Source organism: Zootermopsis nevadensis, unplaced genomic scaffold, assembly GCF_977971745.1.
Source record: "Zootermopsis nevadensis isolate Lab colony 2312 unplaced genomic scaffold, Znev_1.0 Znev_ptg000002l, whole genome shotgun sequence".
Lineage (NCBI taxonomy): Eukaryota > Metazoa > Arthropoda > Insecta > Blattodea > Termopsidae > Zootermopsis > Zootermopsis nevadensis.
This window is the reverse complement of record NW_028259134.1, coordinates 15,683,020-15,705,788: the sequence shown is the minus strand read 5'-3', so window position 1 is coordinate 15,705,788 and position 22,769 is coordinate 15,683,020. Positions and strand designations below refer to the sequence as shown.

General features: G+C 37.4%; 1 protein-coding gene across 4 annotated transcripts; it reads right to left on the bottom strand.

Annotated features, from left to right (window-relative positions):
• Positions 1-4,020: 4,020 nt before the first annotated feature.
• LOC110835192 (bone morphogenetic protein 7) lies at positions 4,021-11,896 on the bottom strand. Of its 4 annotated transcripts, none has more exons than XM_087351022.1 (6): positions 11,766-11,896; positions 11,035-11,174; positions 9,214-9,367; positions 8,256-8,401; positions 7,132-7,453; positions 4,021-6,868 (listed from the first exon to the last, which is right to left on the bottom strand). In XM_087351022.1, the coding sequence occupies exons 3-6, from the start codon at positions 9,308-9,310 to the stop codon at positions 6,378-6,380; spliced, it is 1,056 nt and encodes a 351-aa protein (XP_087207148.1). In that variant the 5' UTR covers positions 9,311-9,367; positions 11,035-11,174; positions 11,766-11,896; the 3' UTR covers positions 4,021-6,377. The 4 variants fall into 4 exon arrangements, with proteins under 4 accessions (XP_087207148.1, XP_087207151.1, XP_087207145.1 ...); XM_087351025.1 differs by lacking the exon at positions 11,766-11,896 and adding an exon at positions 11,303-11,693; XM_087351019.1 differs by lacking the exon at positions 11,766-11,896 and having other exon boundaries at positions 11,035-11,693.
• Positions 11,897-22,769: the final 10,873 nt, after the last annotated feature.

The following is a 22,769-nucleotide window of genomic DNA, read 5'->3' as shown; positions in this document are numbered from 1 at the left end:
AACAATAAGTGATTCTGTGTTAAATGTTGCCACTTTAAATAGTTTTATTTATTGTTAACAAGTTAAAAGCTTCATCAGTATCTACTGTGACCAGTTGTGTTGGACGCATTTAATAACTAGACTAAGGCTTGGTGGATTTTAATGAAATAAGGGTGGACGTACTGCCATTGGAAATTACTCCAAGCGCGCGCATGCACGCACGCACGCGCACGCGCACACACACACACATTATTTCCTGCATTCCGTAATACCGACGTGATGGATGCTCAAAGTCGGGAGGTGGGACCAGTTAAATTACGTAGCCCAAGAAAAACTTTGAAGATTACCGACCTTTCAAAGGTCCTTACTGCCTCCATCGTCAGGGCGTCCCTATGATGGAAGCAATAAGAACCTGTGAAACGTCGATAGTCGTCTATCGGACTGTACTCAGGACAGCTATCTTTGTACGTGCCACTGAGAGAACCTAAGATCTCACTTGCTACAAACGTCGTTGTTAGAGCAACCTAACAGTTGATTCTGTATTATCGTAATCTCACCGTGCCATACCTCAAGCAGTTAAATGCCGGCACTTTATCTTGGAACACCGGGTTCGCGACCAGGTCAGCCTGTGTCTTATTTGTGTATACGTGTTTATGTCCGACAAGGTATTGTAGACAGAATCTGTACTGAAGTACGAAATTCGTTCTAAGTATAAAATAAAATACTGATAATGAAGGTAAAAGTAAACATTTTCTGTAAAATTTTTACAATTTTTACAATTTTAATCAATAATAAAGAAATTTACCCAAATGAGTTAGGACCGTGTACTCACGAACCCAGTACGTTGTCCCATGAGCAAAGTTATAATCCATTGTTTTATAAATTCGAAAACATATAGACTAACATTAACAACGTAAGAATTGTAATAGAAAAGCAACATTATTTGTTCTGCCTGAAACTTTAAAATAAGCCTTAGTATAAGCTCCCCTCCCCGATTTTCGACAATAAAGTGTGGGCACTAGAATAGGGTGGTGGAAACAGGTAAATAAGTCAAGTTATTAAACAAGCGGTCGATATATTTTACAGTTTATATTTAATATCTAGAAAGAAACTCCGTCTTTCAGATGGTAAAGATAATAGATGATTTCAAGGCAGATAGGTAGTGAGGCTATTAACTTTGGCATTAGTGATTTTGAACAGCAGACAGCATGTTATAGGCACATTTTCAAGTTCGGTAAGTCACATATGACCCGTGAATCGCAGGTTGTTTAATACTTGAATAGATATTCCTTAATAGGCTCCAGAATTTTCGGTTGTAACTGTTTTGAGAACTAAACAGAACAGATAAATCCAATACCTTCGGCATATCGGTGGAACGTGACCTGCAAACGAAAATAACCAAGGTTAGGAGACGAGATGGGGGGATAAGAAAACACGACCTGTCACGCGAACATGGCGCCACACCAAGTTCATGGTAATTATTTTATTATGAAGATAATGATCACGTAACACGGAAATTGCCCCTCTTAGAGCCAGTGGCACAAATTATTTATAGTGAAGACAGGACTCTCTCGTCGCGAAATCCGGGCTGGCAGACATTATAACATTGTATCTGATTTGCCAATCTCACCGTTAGTAGCAGGAGTAATTTCATCTTTAGCCTGTAAAATGTTTAAGACTTGATTTCAATCGCTAGCAGGTATATACATGTGATTATATATAATTTATGTCGGGGAAATTAAAAAAAAAATATCTCCATCTTATTTATAATCTTGGACGTCTCCGTCGCTTGTCTAATAACCCGATAACTCACGAACAGGGGCTTTGACCGATGGTTTTAATATTATGAACTCTCGTTCTCTTTCCGTAAAATTTCTTGAAGTATGTAGCTGTGTAGAACTCGGGACATTTTGGCGCCACGGTTGATAGATCTGGCAGATTTTAAGTAATTATTTATAAAAGGATTCTTGTCCACCGAGAAAGGTGACGGTGTCTTAATAACAAGAATATCCCGTTACGCTGCTAAGATAACATCGTAAGACGTCTGAATCTACTACACAAGCATACTTCAGTTTAGTGGGTTAGTTCCGTATTTGAGAAGGGAATGTTTTGTTTAATTGATTAACTTCTAATCATGTCGCCCTGTATAAATATTTGTAAGTTTTCGCAGGCACCCGAAAACCCTTTAGAGGACACCATGATTCGCATCAGTATATCGTTTGCGGTCCCAAAGATTATAAGCTACTTTGCTAATGTTTTGTTTGCAGTTCTGCATTGCCCCTTGCTTAGGAGGTGGAATGGCCTTGGATGACAAAGGAAAAAATATGTGTTTTCTGACTTCGAAACCAGATAGCAAAGCGCGTAGCTCTAAACTGTGTTATATTATCACGAAATTCAAAATATTTTTGCAAGTAAATGAAAACGATGTAACAGCAGACTATTACATTAATTCAAGGCAGTAAATAAGAAACCTTCCATGACACTTGTCACTCATCTTAATCTGTGGATTTATTCTTACTCGTTGCTTTTACCCTTCAAACACGACTTTAATCTTACAAACGTTTGAATGAACTGGTGTTTTTGCTTAGTCAGCTGTTTTACCAAGGGACTTAACTGCTACAATTGATAGGGGCAATATTTGAGCGGGGTCTTAAACGGAACATATTTTGTGTGATTATTAAATAATAACACAAAATTGCTCACAAAGAAAGAAATACGTTAACACTTGACAATGTGGCGCACATATTAAGAATTTCAATGACTCATGGACCTTGAAGACCCTCTTCACATTTCAGACATCTGGCATTTCCGTAGCAGTTACAAACAGCCAATCATTTCACCGCCAGTCTACGTCTCCAGACAAGGTTGAAGTGGGAGGGGGTGTAGCACGCATGGGGAAATGAGAAATGCATACACAGTTTTAATTGAAACTCTGAAGGAGAGTGTCTGTTTTGCAGGATACTGATACTATTAAAATGGAGAGAAAATGTGGATTAGAGTCGTATGGTTCCTGATAAGTTTCAGTATGTGTATATTCTCCAAATTTAAAAAAAAGTCTCCTTCCATTATTTTATCAGTTAATCAGCCAAGTTTACAAGAGGCTCACTCCCTCCTACTGTATAACTGGTGACACGTGTCATCATTTGGGGCAATGGCTGTCGCTGGCTTTAAGCTAAATTCTACCGACAAACTCCATTACTTTATTATTATACACGAGTCTAAAAATAAGTTTTATTTGACAGATATTAAACACATACCAAATGTTATTTTCAGCTAGTTTAAAGTTAGATCTAGATTGACTAAATTTCATAAACTAACTTTTATAAAATCTATGTTTAAACGTTCTCTGAATTCCTCAAAACATTAACTAGAGTGACCATAAGAATAAGATTCGATATTCACCTTTAGACTTATTCTATCGATTTTTAACATTACGTATCTTGGCTGTTTCATTTCTCTGAGCGTCCCATTTGAAGTCGTGTGTATTCGTGGAATAAAAAGACAAATTTGAGTACTGACATCTTGTAAATTAAGCCCTTCTGTTGTAATTATCGATTATTTCCTAAAATTGTCTACGTGACAGTGGAACAGACTACTCACTCAATAAACCCATCTTCCAGAGAAATGGCCTGGACCTTATATTATGCTTCGTTGATCAGCGGTCGTTCTTTTGTTGATCATATCCTTGCATTTAACTTTAATCTGGTTGTGAAATCTTTAAGAATTTTTGCTTGGGGATTTTAAGAGTTATCCACAAGAAAAATACTCTAGAAAGTAGTTATAATTACACATTTTCCTTGAAACTGATGGACTTAGTAACCTAGAACGTTTTTTTATCTTTTATCATTGAGTTGTTAATTCCTTAAATTTGGAGGCATAATATTCAGTGATGTACGAAATTGTCTAAGATACAATTCATGATTTAGGTGATAATTTCTTAGATTTATGTTTAAATGAAATTTCATTATGGTAGGAATGTGTACTAGGAGATTCTTTGGAAATGAGATTTTCAGGAAAAACCACAATAAATATTTTAAAAAGTAGTTTTGTAATGAATTAATTTTATTAAAATAAGTCAGTGTGATTCTTGTTTACTTGCAAAATTATCTTGGTACACATTTAATAATACATTGGTTTATTATTTCCAAGTAGTAATTATAATGTTATCGAACTTGGTAGACAGGAACCTAATAAATTATGTAAATTGTTACTTTGCAGTACGGTGTTCCAGCTACCGGTCTGCAGCTACTCCCTCTTGTTTAATCTTGTCACAGTACGGCCCGTAAATTTCCCCATAATTATAACAAGAGTGGGAACCTGTGTTCCAACGTAGCGCACACAATTTACTGCTATTTTTCAGACGTCATTGTACTTAAACTACTTTATTACTGGCATAAACATTGTTGAAAAGCTAGTCTTCCTCTAAATATTGCGTTAACTAATGTTGCGGTCTAGTTATCAGGTTTCTGCTTCGTGTTCAAGGGATCCCGATTTTGAATTTCAGTTAAAAAAAATATATTTTATGGCTTACTTTATTCCCTTTTGGTCAGTGATGGGATACTATTTTTAAAATATACCACGACCGTTTCCTTCTACATCTGAAACTCACCAGGAGAGTGCATCCAATATTTCTCGCTATTTACTGTTCATAATCGCCTTCGCATCTTATTTGGTGTTACGTAAATATAGTACATCGTTAATAGTACAGAAACTCGCGAGTGAATCAAGTACCTTTCTTCTGGTCTTGTGATAAACATATTTCATCTTCAAATGTACAGTGCTTATGGGCCAACCTATACTTAATTCTAAATTGGCACGTTCTCTTAGCTACTGGAAGATGCTACTGGGTAAAATTTATCAACACCGACAACTACTACAAGACATTTCGGGGAAAAAAGTATGCAAATGTACAACAAAAATATGAGACAGAAAAAAAGACAATGCCTCGAGGAATGTTAAAACGCGTTTATATAAAGATCACAGTGTTACTGTCTTGCTGTCTTGTATGTGATACCAAAATAACCAAACGGGAAAAGTTAGTTTTTGAAGATGATTACACAGTTATGCAGATCACGTTTTTTTAGATATAAAACAACGTACATTTTGTACATTTATGGGCCTATATAAAATTGATCACAATCATCTATTAAATTATTTTTCAATATAGATTAAAAGTATTATTATAGCTTGTTCTTACATATAATTGTCAGGCCGTTGCCACCAGAGATGAGAGTCAGAAGAGATATCTATCTTAACACACATTAATAAAAGATTATGGATAGGATCTTGAACTGTCTAAATATTATGAATATACGATACAGGTAAAAACAATATTATATATTACACACAAAAAATTGATAACAAGACAAAAGCAAAAACATAGTGCTTGATGTACATTTTGAGATCGTTGACCGAGGTCAGTAGCCAGGGCTGTGAAAATAGGCAGGACTTTTCCGAGGCAACAATAAAATATTGTCCAGATACGAAATTATTTTTTGTGAAATTGTGAACTGTGATTTTTTTCACCCCCGGCCTTCTTGATACTGGTCAGACAGAAATGTTATCCTCCGGCTCTTCTCAGACGGTTCCTCCCACTGACCCAAGTTCCTGTCCTTTCCCATTAGCACAAGGGCCACTTGGTCAGTGCTGTCTGATTTCGATTTTATAATACGGAATGGAAGAATTCTGGACTTATAATATTTAAAGAAATTATTACTGATCATCTTTAACAGCATTAGAAGCAACGAATTAGACCTTAGCAGTAGATAGTTATTGTAATTTAAATAAATTAAACTGAATTATTAACAGCATGGATGTGAATCGGCTTGAAACCTACTGTATTCTTCCATTTATTATTATAAGGCATTAAAAATGGAACCATAATTTAAAGATCCAGGCTTATAAGTTAAACATGTTTTAAACTTGGAGAATTTGTTTACTGTTTATCTATTATTGGCGCATGCCTGGATTAGATCCCACAAACATGTCCCAGTTCTTAACTACGGAGGCAGTATATTGCACCAAACTTTATCAATTATCGTATTCGCTCGAATACAGTGCTTCCAGAAACTATTTATTGCTCAAAAAATCACTTAAACATTTCCTGAAATGTAAAAAACAGGAATAATTGTGCTCTGTATTTACTCCTAGAAGTTGTAGAATACGTTTTGAATAACTGGTGTTTAAACAGTTACTTTTCTTTAATTGAGGCTTTTAAATTGGGGCGGATATTTTATTTGAGGGTCCATGACATTTGGGCAAATACGACATCGTAAAAGCAATTACACATAGATTTACACCAAGTAGGATGTCTTGGGAATGTTAGAAGTTTTAAAATAATTTCTGAAACAATGTGCAATACCAGGCCAAGACTCCAAAATATTTTTAAGAACCCCTTTCTACAGACATCCACAGCTGTCAGCCACCATGTCTTCATACATCCTAAGAACAACATTGTCATTGTCATCGTAAAAAAGTAAGGGGACATTGAGTAGACTTGTCGGCACGCAACAAGGTTTGCCTACATCCGGCGCAAGATTTAGCTCGTGAACAATGCTCTGAACTGTAGCGTGATTTGTCGGCCGCTGACTCTGGCCTAATGGGAAATTACAGTGACCCTTGCAGTAAAACGCTGAGTATCCTTTCGGTGAAATTATCCAAGACGACCACCCGATCTGTTCGAAATCCACAAACAGCTCCAACCGAGAGCATTCCCCGGAGGTGTTGGCTCTTCGGGAGCTGTTGCGTGCAGCAGCGAGGCCGTTGAAAGTGGAAGAATTGCCGCCAGCCGAGACGGCGGACAGCGACCGCCTCTCCCGTACAATCGCTGATTCTGCAGACGAATCGCGTACCTCGTTAGTGGGATCATACTTGTAGTAATCCGGGTGACCTCTTTCAATGAATAAAAAGAAACGAGTATCCATTGGCTGACAAGGTAATGGTATTTCTTTTAAAATAAATGTCTGTGAGTTGGTAGAAATACATGTTCCAATGAGGACATTAAAGAAGTGTTAAAAGGGAATCAGACAGGGTTTGTTTCAGGCAAGTTTTTTTTTAAATTAATCGTTGAAAAGTGCGTGGTCATCTCTCCAATTATAAATCATGTCCTATTAGATTATAATTTTACGATGGAAATAACATGACTGATTTTACCTGTTCGAGGATCGGTGATCGGAGATGCTGGTGGGGTGTGTGTTTTAAGCTCGTCGTCGAAAAGTACGAGAATGGGCTGTTTGCTGTTATGATGCTCGTTACGACGAGCGAATCTCACGTCTACGCTCTGTTCAAAAAGCGTACTGCATGTGACGAGAAGCCCCTTGTTGGGGCGCCGGCCTTCCATCCAGTCCAGCACGGCTTCCTTAATGTTGAACACCTCCCAGCCGTGAGAATGAGCCCCCACCGAGTGAGAACTGAGCAGTCTGTGTAAATCCGGCGATCCCAATTGCTGCTCGTCCAACACTTGGTACACGCGTATCTGCATTTAGAGTAGTGTTATGTGCCCTTAATATAATATAATTTACATAGGAAAATTCTAACAGATCATGATCTGAATGTAGTCTGATTTAGCACTGCTAAGGTAATTGTATTTTTTAAGTCTGAAACATCACTTTCAATATCTAATTGTCGATTTATTAACGTAGTAGACTTTAATTTGTGGTAAATACGTGTCTTCAACTGAACGTCGAAGTCAGGAGGTAAGCCGTCTTGCTACATCTTCGAGAGATTCCCAGTTCAAATATGGACCCGGAAACCGGATAACCTGGCTGATGATTTTTTGTGGTTTACATCAGTCTCCCCAGACAAATTCCAGGATAGTACTTAAATTAGGCTAAGACCACTTCCTTCCACATCCGTTCTAATTCATTATTCACTGTTGTCCTCTCATTCGACGTATTATGAGCTACTGAAATACTGCCCGCAATACAAATATTGTCCGGAAACAGCAAACAAGTTTCCTCTTTTTTTGCAGACAGTCCGCAAATAAATACCCGGTGTTCTGTGTTTCCGAACTCAGTTTCAATCTGTCGTTAACTACCACCAAGCCAAGAAGTCAGAATGTGGACAAGCAATAATACGTTAAAACCTAATATTTTTGAACGAAACATTCTGGAATTTCTAAAACCAGATCAATGACTTACTTTGAGAAAGGCCCTAGTCCACCGGCGTCCACAATTTCTTCGTCAACAGAAATATATACGCGTGAAATAATGTTTGCCGACAGTCCGCAAACACAGTCGGCGAACTGGCGAAATTTTTTGTAGGTGTGTTGTACTCACGATGAGACTGGGCGACGTGAAGAAAGTGGGATGGAGTTCATTTGGCGGTGTCCTCATCCGATACAGGCGTAGCTGTGCCTCCAGAACGCTCTCTTCAGCATCCAACCCGGAGATATTAAAGTAGAAATAGTGGCATAGTGAGTTATCTGAAATATTATAAGTAAAGTTAAACTCACTTATAATTTATTAATAGTTTTGCGGCATGACGTGTCTACCACCTTGCTGAAATTAAGATATTCTTGCAAATTATATCCATAAAACCGGTAACAATGATCCCTGGTTTTGTAAAATATGACGTTCGTCACAGTATTAACAAAATCTCCATTTACGTCCTATTCCAAGTTCCAGGACTTGTGTTCTCTTACTGTTATTTAGACCACACGAAATGAACTACAAATCTGAGGTTTTCATGGGGAAATGCATGCGTTTGTGATAAAGCTGTATTATTATTTTCTATTCGTTCTTGGGCAACTGAAATATAGATTCATATTGTCATAAGTAATAAATTTCATTATTTCATTACAGTTTATTTTAAGCAAATTCGGACGGGGAAGGGACATATTTGTTAGAAGTGATATGATAGTACATGAGACGTGTTCGATAATGTCATTTGAGAGTACTTCATGAGTTCGCTAATTTCTGTGTATCAGTATCAAAAAGAAAAGTTATGTCATATCATGAGGATCCAGCCCATGAATTCTGTTGTGGTGAGATTAATGTGACCTTGAAACAACTGGGAAAACAGGTACTTGGAAAATAAATATTTTCTGAAGATATGTACGAGGAAAGACAGTGGTTCACGTTAAGGCGTTCCGCGACTATCTCTGTTAGTGGCACACCTTGATGCCTGTACTCCACATGTATTTGACACACAGTATAGCAGACAGGTAATTCTGCAGTAAATGCAACTTATTTTGTTTGTCGTTCTTACCCTATAATATAAACATCAGTTACCTACCTCTCTCTATGAAGCTACGCACGACTTTGGCGTTGTAGGGATTCTTTCGGCGCGTTACGCCACTCTCGTCCGCAATGTTATTATATAACTCGGTCATGAACTGTGGAGGTATTTGATGATGTCGCTTCTCTCCTAGATCTGGCAGACCAAAAACCTGAACAAATAGATGAATACATTCACACGTTAAATTTTTTAATCGAAAGGTTATTATTAGGTCCATCATCATCATCAATCAACTCTGGTAATTGAACCCAAAAGTTCAGCAATATTATTACCAATGTCCGTCACAATTCTGATTGTACCATCCATCTATCATTGTCACATCCTAGGCTCCAAAGATGCGTCTTCCATTGCCCTCACTCCTTCAATTCATGAGCATCAATGTGACTTGCTTTCCAAGAGATTTCTTTGCAAAAATTCAGTATAAATTTATAATTTTCCCCATGCAGCCAAACTCAGTCACCTATGAAGATTTCTGAATTCATCGCCCTGATGACGGAGGCAGTATGACCTCTGAAACGTTGGTAAAGGTCTACCAGACTACACAGCGCAACAACCCAGAAGACAGAAATCTTCATACTCACCGCTGTCAAAACCTGAAATCATACTCAGTCACCTATATTTAGTTATCCTTACAAAACTAATTGGTTTGTATAAATCACAGCGTTTATTATAATATAATATCGGAAATTTTCCACTTCTTTATCATTTGTGGGTACAGATACTTTCCTGCAACACTTTGTTTTAAAAGAAACTTGTAATTTATTTTCCTCAAAGGCCGAAGTGCCACGGTTCACCTCCATTAGAAACAGCTGGCAGAAACATTAAACGTCCACATATCTTTATTGTTTACATTAGACGGGCTTTTGCCTGCATAATTTAATGGATTTTGTGTTATTTTTACTACGTACTACCATCATGGGGCATTTATTGAAACCGAAGAGGATGGTTTAATCATTGTGCTACGTCCATCATGGGTTTGCTATTTCTTTACATCATTTTTCATTATTAATATTTGTGAAATTTTCCTGCATACTCATCATCACTTATCCACATATTCTCAAGACGAAATTCCACTAAAACTTTATGGAATACGTGGCTTTGCAATGGAACTTTTAGAAGGTATTATGATGGCAGCGTTGCAAATTAGTTTTGTCTCTCAAACACACAGATGAATATATACAAGCAATGGAGCAAGGGGAGAATATACCCGTGTAAAAAACAGCCAGCCCGTTCATAAATTACCGGCCCGGTAGAAGTTTACCGACGTTTCAGAGGTGCTTATTGCCTCCATCATCAGGATCGTAAACTGCGCGACATTCCATAAGACATTCATCTTCATTCTCGCTGTCATAAGAAACTAAAGTCTCATGAAGTGTTTTAAATGAGTCACTCCCGGCGAATGGCTGTGTAGTACATTCAGGAAAGCCTATTCCACAACTCTCTGTTAAACTTCCCAGTTCATCGTTCGTAATTATTCTGTCATCTCGCCCATCAACCGACCACTGTCACCCAATATCACGATATTTTATTTTAAGTTTGTATTTTGATTTTACGGTTTGTTGTGACACGTAACAGAGTTGAATTCCATGTCTCAGACGTCCTATGAGGGCCATATTAGGTCGAAACATGTAGTTGACGCAAAACCAACACTTGTTATTAGTTTAATATTGAGCGTGTTAAAATTAACGGAAATAACAGTCGTCAAGTAAGTTTGGTTTTAGTAGACAAACCCTCAATCGATAGTGTTGATATTCTTACCTTGAGTTCTGGGTAATAATAATCTTAAAAACATTCCGTTGTTACAATTTCTTCACCTACCTCTTGTAGCTTCTCTAGGGCTCTTTCTTTGACTCCTCTTTCTCTCTCTTTCTCCTCAAACAGATGAGAGTCTCCAGTATCTTCTTTAACGACGTCATCAATCACATTTGTCAGGAAACCGCAAGCTACAGATGATAGCGCTATCATCAAACGTAATATCACATTCCATGATAAGTTCGCCATTTTCACAAGTTAAAAATTTTAACACTGTGACAATAAACTTAAACAAATCAAAGTAATAAATAGTCAAAGAAATTAGTGTTAATACCAGAAATGCCCAAAATACATCTTTCAGTATTGTCAGATTTGTTATTGTCTCCAGAAAGTATATAGATTTCTTCAACAGAACTATGGTTTCATAAACAGCGAAGTATGTAAAAGTCTTGCTGTAAAATCACCGATAAAACCACTGAGTAATTCGGAATCAATTGAATTATATGGACAAATTTTACGAAACTTCTGCAAAGTTATTTTGTTATTTTTATATGTTGACACCTGTTTTAATTAGCATGTGGCTGCTGGTTTCTTCCCTGTTTGAACTAATGGCTTCTGTCTGACCAAATTGAACCTTGTCACTTTGCAAACGGTCCCTCTAGCACCACATGACCAGCCTTATCAAGCGTTTGGAATCGACTAAGTCTCTCTGGAAGGGTTGAGAGATATATGATAGGAATATCATGGCGTTTCGACCTGGTTGACAGTTAAAACTCCCCCTCACATTTCATATTTACCTCCTCCTTCTGCTTCTTGTTATCGTCTTCTCCTCTTCTCATTTCTCTTCATCTCACATTACCTCGTCACATATTTGAACACACTGCGCGTGTGTGTGTCTTTTAAACTGTATGATGTGGGCTGCACAGGGCGAAGGATGCCAACTGGAATATGTTTTGAGATGAAGAAGTAAGAGATGAAACGAGACAGAGAATATTTTGCTGCGTTTGCTTTGACTTTAAAAACTCTATGACTTCGTGTCGCCATTAGGTGCATGATATGTTGTCGAGTATTCCCGTCCTAAACAGAGAGGAGGTCGTAATTCTTTTTTTTTTTATCTTACAACTATTATCTGTCTCTCTCTTACTCATATACATTTTAATATTAGTCTCTTTTTATAATGGCAATATATCACCCTTCTTAGCTGTAATAGTCTCACGTTTATGATCTATGAGGAACGCAGAAGTATCAGACCTCTGAAGGCAACAGGTTTCAAGTACAGACCTAGTATATTCAGTCCAGCAAAATTTCAGATAGGAATTAACTTGTTAGCTTGAATATTTTAGGTTGAATATGTATTTATAGACGGTCAAAACCTCAGTTTTCTGAATACGTTTTTCTAGAAATAACTGTTAAAATTGATAAACATTTTAAACATGTTTGTTATATACTTATTCCTGAAGTAAATAATAACAGTGGTACATGTTAACGCCATAATTACGCTAGACATTGTCCGTTGTCTAAAGTACATTAAATGTAAGTGATGTTTTTGAAGTTGCCTGTTTGCAGTTTCCAGCTGAATGGTTGCCATTCACTAACACAATTCGTTCCGACCCTCCGTTTATGTTAGTGGTAAATGTTTGCGATTTAGTGATCACAATAAATTTAGTAATCAACAGCGGGTTCATTGGAACCACTAAGCTAAATTTTGGGCTAGATTCAGTTTCTAAACCTCGTGTACATATGCTGTGTGCCTCCGATAACGGGCATTATTCAACATAAATGAACAGTAATGAATCAACCATGGGCACAGATATTTACAAAGTCAATAGCGTTTCACTAAAGACATGAAACTTGAGCCAGATGAATCCACTCAACACTCGAGACCTGCAAATTGTGAAGCTTCTCGTTATGCAGTTTTCTTTTGTTTCCAATTGCGTCTTCACTTTCAGTCCAAATACTTTCTTCATCTTGCCATTCTCAGCCATCCTCAACCTGTGTTCCTGATTTGCGCTGGCCAACATTTAAAATAGCCAGACCCGCTTTCTTATCCTTTCAAATTAATCATTTAATCATCCAAGAATTTGGATATTACAAAACAAATAAATTTGAGAAAGCTTCGTTACAAAACATAAATGTTAGTTCATCAGCATAGGTTAGGACCGATATTCCATAAATTCTGTACAAATATTTTCTATGCACTAAGGACGAATCCGTATTTTATTGAAGTTAATACATAAACTGCTTCCTTTCGTATCCCTCCTGACCTGAATAAGTTATTTTTTTCTTTCAATAGTAGTATGATTGCGAGCGATAAATAATAAGATTCTAGAAGTAGTTGTGGACTAGATAAAGGGCATGTTCCATCAATTTTGAGGAGGCCGTGGGGAATATTCATTAAAAATGTCGTCAGCACAGCCAGCGGGAATAGAATCCTTAACCTCTCAAATATTAACTAAGAATATTTAACATAAGTTCGGTATTTCACTGCTTCATAACTTCAGCAGTTGAAGCAGTGATGTAGAATACCATACTAATAATTAATTTTAACTCTTTTGGAACTGTGAACTTCACATACGCACTGTCCGGTGTAACAACTTCCATCATATGGGTAATTCGTATTAAAGACCGCACTCCCCCAGTGTTTACTCTGTTTAAGAAGTTGAATAACATTCTCAGCCGTCCAGAGGATATTGTCCTTGAACTTTGCACATTTGAACTTGAGGGCGGTAAGAGAAATATGAAGTACTCAAAGTTTCATTGACTTTGCAGTGAACGTTGTTGAGAACAGACTTTTATTTTGGATTCAGGGAAAGGGAAGTAGGAGGGACCCTTCCAAGTTAAAAAGTAGACGCTAGTACGTGTTTATGACAAATATACTGGTCCCTTAAATGCAAACATGCAGCACTCCATTTCGGGTGCAAGAATCAGGATCCGGGTTGCAATTTTTTTTTTCAAACGTTGAATACAAGCCTTGCTTTTTTATTATTTTCTCATCCAACATGACAACATATGGTTATACAGACTTGTCAGGAATTCTATAGACTGCTTCATAAACTGATTTCAACTCCATCAGAAAGTATAATTGATTAAAATCATTAAGTTATAAAAGTACACTAAATTAATTTGTTGACAACATTTGTAATGTCTAAAGTTACAGCTGTCCAGTATAAATGAAACATGCGTGGTAAAGAAAAAACATGTTTTAATATTGCTTAAAAATATGTTTTCGATGGTTCTGTTTGTAGCTTGTTTAAAAATTCGTTTTCGACGACAGACGGTTTTTTGTAATCAGACTGGATCACGGGGTTGTTACGTGCAGTGTAGATAAATGTCAAGACGTTTCCCAGAAACAGGTAACTACAGCTTACTTCCTTATCATCCAGTGTTCACTGAGCACGTAACAGCAGCATAAAACCATCTTTCATGTAGTCCGAGTAACGCCGCGAGATCCCTAACCCCACCTGTGTGAGACGTAGCAAGCCGCAGCAAGAATTGAATAACGTAGCACTGTTGTCAAATCTTCATTTGATCATTGGACGGCGATGCGTGCTGTCTCAAGCTCAAACAGTTAGAATGCACACCAGGCTTGACCCCTGATGTTTCAAGGAGGTCAGAGCTGAGCGCTGAAACGAAAGATCATGAAATCCCAGCAGGACTGTAGAAGGACTGACCCTAAACTCGTGGAACCTCTGTTAGGACACGTTTTGCTTTGGCCAAGGCTTTAACCGGGTACCTCTCGAACACATGTCAGACGAGATTCTTCTCGAAAAAAACTTGCTCGGTACGTTATCAGAATTTGTAAGTCACAAAGAAAATAAGATTTTTGGGATACTGACCGCGTGAGGGGTACCATTAAAATCGATCTTGGCTGTTCGCATACTGGGGCCGTGGTTATGAAACCCACTAGAAGCATGGTTGTGTGTATATATATCCTTCTGTGTTGCACTGTCCTGTGTAGACAGAAGCCTTGTCCCCATCTAGGTCAAACGAATCCTACCGCGTGTCGACAAGAAGATACAAAATCTGTCACAAAAAAATCTTTAAGACAGGCCAAGGCTCAAAGTGGCCTATAATACCTTTACACGTATTAGTATTATTATAAAAAAACTATTAATGTTGAGAGTAGAATTGTAGATTTTTACAGTTCATAGAAGTTAAAATGAGATAAAGACGTAAGGAAGACTCTTATTAAACCGTCTAGCTTCCCCTTTCGTTTGTAATTAATCGTTTTCAGGCGGAAAGTACAATGGCGTTCAGTGATAGGGTGATAGTAAGGATTTATATTTATTGTATTATAAAGAAGCCTTATTATGTGCATGGTATCATCGATATGGTGCAGATGATAATTAGACAGCCATGATTTTGTAAAAGACACTTAATTGCTTACAAAATGACAGCGTAGTTGCTTTTATGTGATGATATTATTTTTGAAGAACTGTCTTAAGTATACGCATATATAAAGTCTCGATTTTAGTTTGATATTGGGGGAAGAAACATCTTTTATTTTTCATAGAAGGTAATAGAGGAAAACAGAAGCAAGCAATATCCTCCTTCTCATGCTAATGATCGCTCAGGTTTTCGAAAATTCGCGGCCCTTCTGCCGTGTTCAAAAGAATGAATTCAGGCCACATCGAAGTAATTGCGTTGCACGGAACATATAAGCATATTCACTGTATCTGAAAGTACCTCAATAAGATACTTGTTTGTTAAGACATTCTTTATAGAGAATATAACAAGCCATAAACTAGAATTCACATGCATGATCCACCTAAAGTATCTATTCTGACAGCTGTGGTTCAAGTCATAATATACTTTTTGATGTCGATTTACTTGCAAAAAATTTCTGCCTGAAACTCTACCGCAAATCCTGTGAAATAATTTCGTGTTCGATCTGGCATAAGTTTCGTAATGTTCTCTCATTGTGACCTTAACCTTGGGTATGTGAAGGTTCGTGTAGACTACGCAACCAGCGATCAGTTACCTTCTGTGAGTGAAGAAAACCTTGAGATACCACGGTGGAATAATGACCCCAGATCAGATCCAAATTTATGACCTTCAGGATACAATACTAAGTCTGTTCAGGCGAAACGTTGTAATTCGTAAATTTTAAGAGACTTTTCCAGTTGTCTGATTCAAGAATACAAGTCCAGCATTGAAGACCTCGATAATTCTATCATAACCTGAATGAACAAAAATTACTCCCTTTATCACGGTGTTGACAATATTATGAATTGGAAGGAAGTGGTCTTGGCATAATTTAAGGTACTATCCCGGCATTTGTCTGGAGGGATTGAGGAAAACCACAAAATACCCAGTCGGGATAGCCGGTCTCCTAGCCGAGATTTGAACACGGGACCTCCCGAATACGAAGCAGGAATTATAATCGTGTTTGTCCTACGACATAACACTCTTCGTTACAACAAGCGACCTAGGGTAAGTAGTATATAGAATTAAACACTTTAGCGATTCAAATTTGATCAGAAATTTTGATCATAGCACGTCAGTAAATTGTCTTGCCCTCTTATTTTTCGGCGCTTTTCTGCGAGGTTCTATCCATTAATATGCAATAGTTGTACTGTCCCCGCAAAATATACGTTTCTAGGACGGATTTGTCGTAGTCAATGAAAACATACAGAAACAACAAAAATTCAGCTCAAATCTTACCCGTCCGCACAATAAATGCAACTTTCAAAAACGAGGGGACTGGGATGAAGCCTAAGGGGGGACGAAAAGGGGGGCGAATGGTGTCAACAAAGAGTACGGAATGGGAGACAGTGTCAAAACAAAAGAGGAACAAGGAGCAGAGGTTGAGGAAAATAAACAGATAAAATAAGTAGGATGATGGAGCAGCAATGCTCTTAGACTTTAAAGTAATTAATCTACAACTATTTAAGGAATTAATAAAATACAAGAAGCGCCTGCTAACGAGTTGTCAGAACAGGAGCTTGGTCTAAATCAGCTTTCAGTAAATGTCCGATCTTTCATTTCTGTCTGGTGAAACCAGGTGTTCAGAAAGAAAATGTCTCGCCAAGTACCAGATGATTCGCATGGATGTATACGACAGTATTATTATCAAAATTGGATGGACTAAATGACAAAACTTATAATTGTCTTCAGAAGAATGGCATTCAAGTTACACATCTGATAAAGGCAAATAGTTAACGTGGAATACTAGCCACTAACTAGTCCTCTCCTAGAATATGGTATTAGCGGTGAATTTTAAGGGTACTTTTGCAGTCAAGCTTCTGATTCGCGCTGGGAAGATATCGATGTTGAACACAGTAATCAGCGTAAAATCTACTGACGCCCTCATAAATCTTCAAAACAAGTGGTGAAACAAGTAAAGGCATATGAAAAACCACGAACATTTAGAAAGAGACCATAAATTTCTTCAAGGTTCAGGGTCTCCCTTAAAAAAGGTAGACAGTCACTCAGCCGACCAAGAAATTAATTCTCTTCTGTTAGGGCACCTGAAAATTCATTACCGTGTTTTTAAAATCCCTCAATTAAACATCATCCTGAACCTGTGCAGTCCAATCCACATCATTATCTATTTCTCAAATGTATATATTAAACTTAATAGTTTCCTTTGTTCTACGACTATACTCCTTGAGTATTCCCAACTAAAACCAACACGTGTTTTCAGCAGCTTGGCCGTTATCATAATTTTTGTAAATTACTAAGGCTGTTGAAATCGTTGGAATGTTTAAATTATTAATATATGTCTCACGTTTGTTCTGTCTAATTCCAGTGATAATATTAATATCGTTGGCGTCGCAATACTTAGAGCTGCATTTTCCGTGGTCAGTTGTGTTACATCGATTGCAGAAATTGTACAGATGTTTTGACATCAGGCTTACTGGTCCGTTCGTTCTGATATCGACAATAAAAAACGAGCTTCTTGGTTTCACATTGGAACACTTGTACACCATCTGTCTACACAATGAACAAGTGATGGTTCGTAGCTTGGTTGGTTGGTTGGTGATTGTTCGCTCTTTGGGGATTTTGAGCCTTGTGTGATAATATCTCTGAATGTGCGTGTTTACTAGTATATATTTTACCACCATTCTTGACGGATACATTTTCTAGTTTTATACACATATAACCTGATATATGGACGTCTTAAAGAAAATCTTCGAAATGTTTATAAAACAATAATAATAAAAACTAATTTCAAGATTAAATATCCGAGCGTTAAGTTGGTATTTGTTATTTTATAAATTATTGGTCTTATTTAACATGTCAACATATTATTAACAATTACAGAATAGCGACAATATATGACAGAAAAGACTGTTTGTTTTCAGAGACGTATTATGATTTTAGAATAATTTATGAAATTGCTACTCGTCCAAATTGGATGTTATTATAACCCTTCTACAAATATATACAAACACAGGTATTCTATATAATGGGATAATAGATGGTTCTGTTCTAGAATAAAAGTTTCAAAGTCTATTTTTTTCGTGAAATAAGTTACTTTATTTTTGAACAGAATGTAGTTCAATAACTGTTTGAGCCTGTTCTGCCTTCTTATACCGAAATGCACCCATGGTATTTTTATTGTTGTTAGTAAAGTGTTCCAAAGCTGTTGAAAGAACACACATCTAGACTACGACTCTATCGGAGTTTGGTTAACGAAAAACAGCTGTACGATGCACTTTTTGTGATCATTATACAGCAGGAGACGGGGCTGTAACAGATGCATTGCCGTCTGTTGTCAGTTCTGAAGTAGTCATTTATTGAAAAGACACGCTGCAAGTCAGACAAACCGCTTACGTTTTAGTTAGGTGTTGCATTTTCGTTCGAATACTAATTAAGTTGTTTGTTGCAAGAAGTATTACAATAAATAACTCGGCTTACCACTCAGCCGGTGTTTCTCAAACCACGTGTCGCGACCTTTTGAGTTAAAATGCGTTTCTATACATTTAACTGTAATCTACAAAGTGTGATTACAGCATTGAGATCTTATTCAGGCGTTTTGTTTGGTTTTGTCATCTCGTTGGCCTACTACTCTTTATTTAATGCACTGCCTAAAACCAGGTAGAAATTATTTTAATTGAATTTCGTTAATTATTCTAAGTGAAGAATGTTTTAAATAAAATTGTAGATCTCTGTTATGTGAAGTTACAAAGTTTCGGAGGATAAATCATTTCTAGTAAGGCATTTATGTATCGTTTAAGTTTTCTAAAATAAAAGTTTTTTATTTTATTAATACGAATCTAAATCGAATTTTTGGAATGAATTTAATCGAAATCCTTCAGTAGTTTCGAAAACTAATCGTGCAGATAGACAGACAGGTCTTCAAGTTATACATCGGCTTTAAGAATTTTGTGAAAGAACACATATTAAGCACTCGCAAATCACAAATATGAGACGAGTCATGATTTGATCGCTGAATCGTTTCATAACATTACGCAACACCGGATCACAATTCCCTTGACCGTGACTCGTCTTCCACTAATCCCGTGCGAAGCAATTGGTACAAATTGCGCAACTGTGTGCTTGAATTTGTTATCAGACGAACAGGATATGAACTCACCAGAAAAAAAATTGATGAAACCGCAGCGTTGTAGCTCAGCAAATTCCAAATATAAGGCTCCTTCTTCCACTATCGTTAAATAGCCGTATGTACATTGTCTTAGCTCTGCCCATGCTGAGATTTTAAAATATCAGTGCCTCAGTGTGTTTCCATATCCCCATGGTGAGCATAAATACTCACAAAATTGTTAGTCTGAAAACCTTGAAGACGTCAACAGTGGATTTATTTTACAAATAATAAAAACGATGAAAGAAAGAAGGGAAAATGTTTATTAAATGGGATGTCTCGGTTTTAGTCCTGAGAGAGTTATACCAAATATGAGGAATCATCTGACAAAAGTCAGGAAAGAATCAATTATGCCTGTACGATGTATGTCAGTCACTGAAGTTTGGACATGAACTTCAGCATGGCGCAAACCGTTGCAGTGTTCGACTTAATGAACACAAAGCATTTTCAACTTCTGCGTAAACAAAGTCACGTGTTTTCTCACAGCAATACACCTCCAATTACCTTAATTCTTAGATCATACGATAACTTGTTTGACTTGTATTTAAGAATATCTAGGTTTGAGTCCGGTAAGGAACAGGTTGGAGTAGCGCTGACGCTCCGTATTTGTAGTCGGAGGATTTCCGGTTCGTATATCACGGCATTAACGATTTTCCTAATTGGTGTTTTCCGTTTTTCTCAGATTATCCGTGTAAATATACGGATAATTCTCTGAAATTTCCACGATTTACTTCCTTCAAATCCTTCTATTCACGACTTTGTGTGGTGCAGGTGAAAAAGCATCATTAAATATCCAGAGGGAATATTTAACTCTCGTCATACACGCTTTCGTCATCCGTGGTTTTATTTCCGTGTCATATTGAGCATCTCCATGGCAACGGCAGAAGGTACTTCGCTGGCCCACTGAGTTGGGCCCGCAGCTTCGGTGACTCGCCACGCCATTTTAACTCCGGGTCTGCAATTCAGTGCCGTCATCTATAAGTAGAAATATGATCTTTTCATCCACATCCATAGGATGTAGCGTTACGGTCGCCATTCAGAGATTCTTTGTACTCTGAAGTGTACACCTTTCCAGTCTTGTTTCTTTTGAAGTTTCGAGTTTTAAATTATAACTTACAGAAGAATAAACGATTTCATCGATGTGTTCTAATATTTCTTTACGAAAAACAGGGTCACTAAGAACTGGGCAGTGACTTATGTTTAAATTGATCAAATAGAAACAATAGGAGGAGAAGGAACAGGAAGAGAAGGAATATATATGAAGAAAGGAGAAGAATGTGACCGAAACGAAAAGGAGACAGGATAAAACGAAGATTGAACAGAAAGTATGAGAAGCAGGATAGGGAGTAAAATAAAATAAATGAATAATATAAGAAGACAGCTAAAATACAGACATGGAGGTGCAGAAGAAGAGAGAAATTCCTGTCGCCGTTTTTTTTCTCTCTCTCTCTAGAACAGGCATGTTTCCACACTCAAATAAGAAGAAGACAGGTACGGCTATGTACCTTGGCTCCGTTTCCGCTGAGTAACGCCCGAGTTCATGGTACTGGAAGACAATGGATCGCCTTGGATCATCCGATCGATCTCCCGCCAGCAGCCCCTGACTACTGATTCATGTGCATCTTCGAAGAAGTCCTTGGACGGTTTCAGGATAACCCCATTGATTTGAGTGCGGCCGATAGCTCTTCCTGATAATATCGTTGAAGACGTGTGTCACTGACAGTGGAATTCAGTCACTTCAGGTGATTTCAATTGTTACAGTTTTCATTATTTGAAAACTGACTCCTACAATTCATGCAAGTCTTCCGTTGATTCCGCTGCAAATCTTAACGTGGGTTATTATTTCGTTAACGGCGTATTTCAATAGAGATTGTCCACCAAGGTCAAAAAGTTAGGTTAAGTCGTTATCATAATGAAAACTTTCCACAGGCTTTTATCGAAAATTGCTGCAACAATACAAGTATATAAAAGGCAATTGCGATTCATACAGGTACAGGAGTGGGGCACTCGAGGCCCCTACCTATTGGACCAAGGCCCTGGGCTACCCACTTCGCCCTCCTCCATCACTGCTGTAGAATGGCTCCACCATTTTCTTAGAATGTACACTGAGGTGTCGGAAATGACCAGATGGTCTATGGGATCAGTTCAAGGTGTTCTGTGAATTGAAAACAAGTCTGATACACATGACAGTAAACCGAATTCTGTTTCCATGAATACAATTTTATCAGTTTTGAGTTTTTTTTAAATCCACACTGCTAAATTTTAACGATAAACCGACATCTGGGTTAAAATTTTGAAAGTTATGATTCGGTCAGTGTTTTGATAAGAATAATAGTTCATATAAAAATTTTGAATTCATGGGTTAAGCCAAATATATAGATGAATTAACATTTGAATTATTTCATTATATTATAATTTAGACTTAAATGTTATTTATGGGCTGTGTAATATTATTCATGGTTGAGAAACGCTAAGTTAAAACGCACACAATTAATTACATTTGTAGCTGAATCAAGGGACGAAGAGATACAACGAGTTAACCACCTAACTGCTGACTCCCGACTATACCCGTTGCCTGTATAAGGTATTTACGACGCTTGTCAGAATACAAACGTTTTAATTTCTTCACACGATCTCAGAATAAGCTAATTTTTATGAAGTTCTGAAATTTGAAAAACGTGTTGTAAACGGAACTCTATACGTTAATAAGAATAAAAGAGACGTAGTAAAGCAATGAATCATTTAGGGCTACTTTAAATGACTCACGATTGCAACATTCATGCTGATTGCATCACGTATTTCCTAATCATGAAGAAGGATGGGACAATATTACTTAGGGTAGAGATAATGTATCGAATAGTGTTCTATCTTCATGTGTTGCACAATATTGCATTTTTGCTAGAACTACCGAACGTGGCTCAGGTCTGTTCAGATTTTCTCATCCGCTTACATTTTGCCTTAAACTCCGAGATATTAACAAATTAAAATGATTTCTGATATCTGAGATTTTCAGGGCGGTGAGGATGATGGTTCAGTTCTTCTGGGTTTCGGGCCGTGTTCGTTCCTCGGCAGATGCAATCCTTTCGGAGAAAAGATTACATCCGTCTCAATTTTCGGAGCTAATACCACGATGCTGTGAATTGAAGAGTTCTATGAAAGTTGAAGGGAGAGGGAGTCTGAGGGAGTGGATCAATCGCCTCTGAAGATGGAGACTCTCTCAAAAATTGATGACATCAACCGATGAATCTTCACT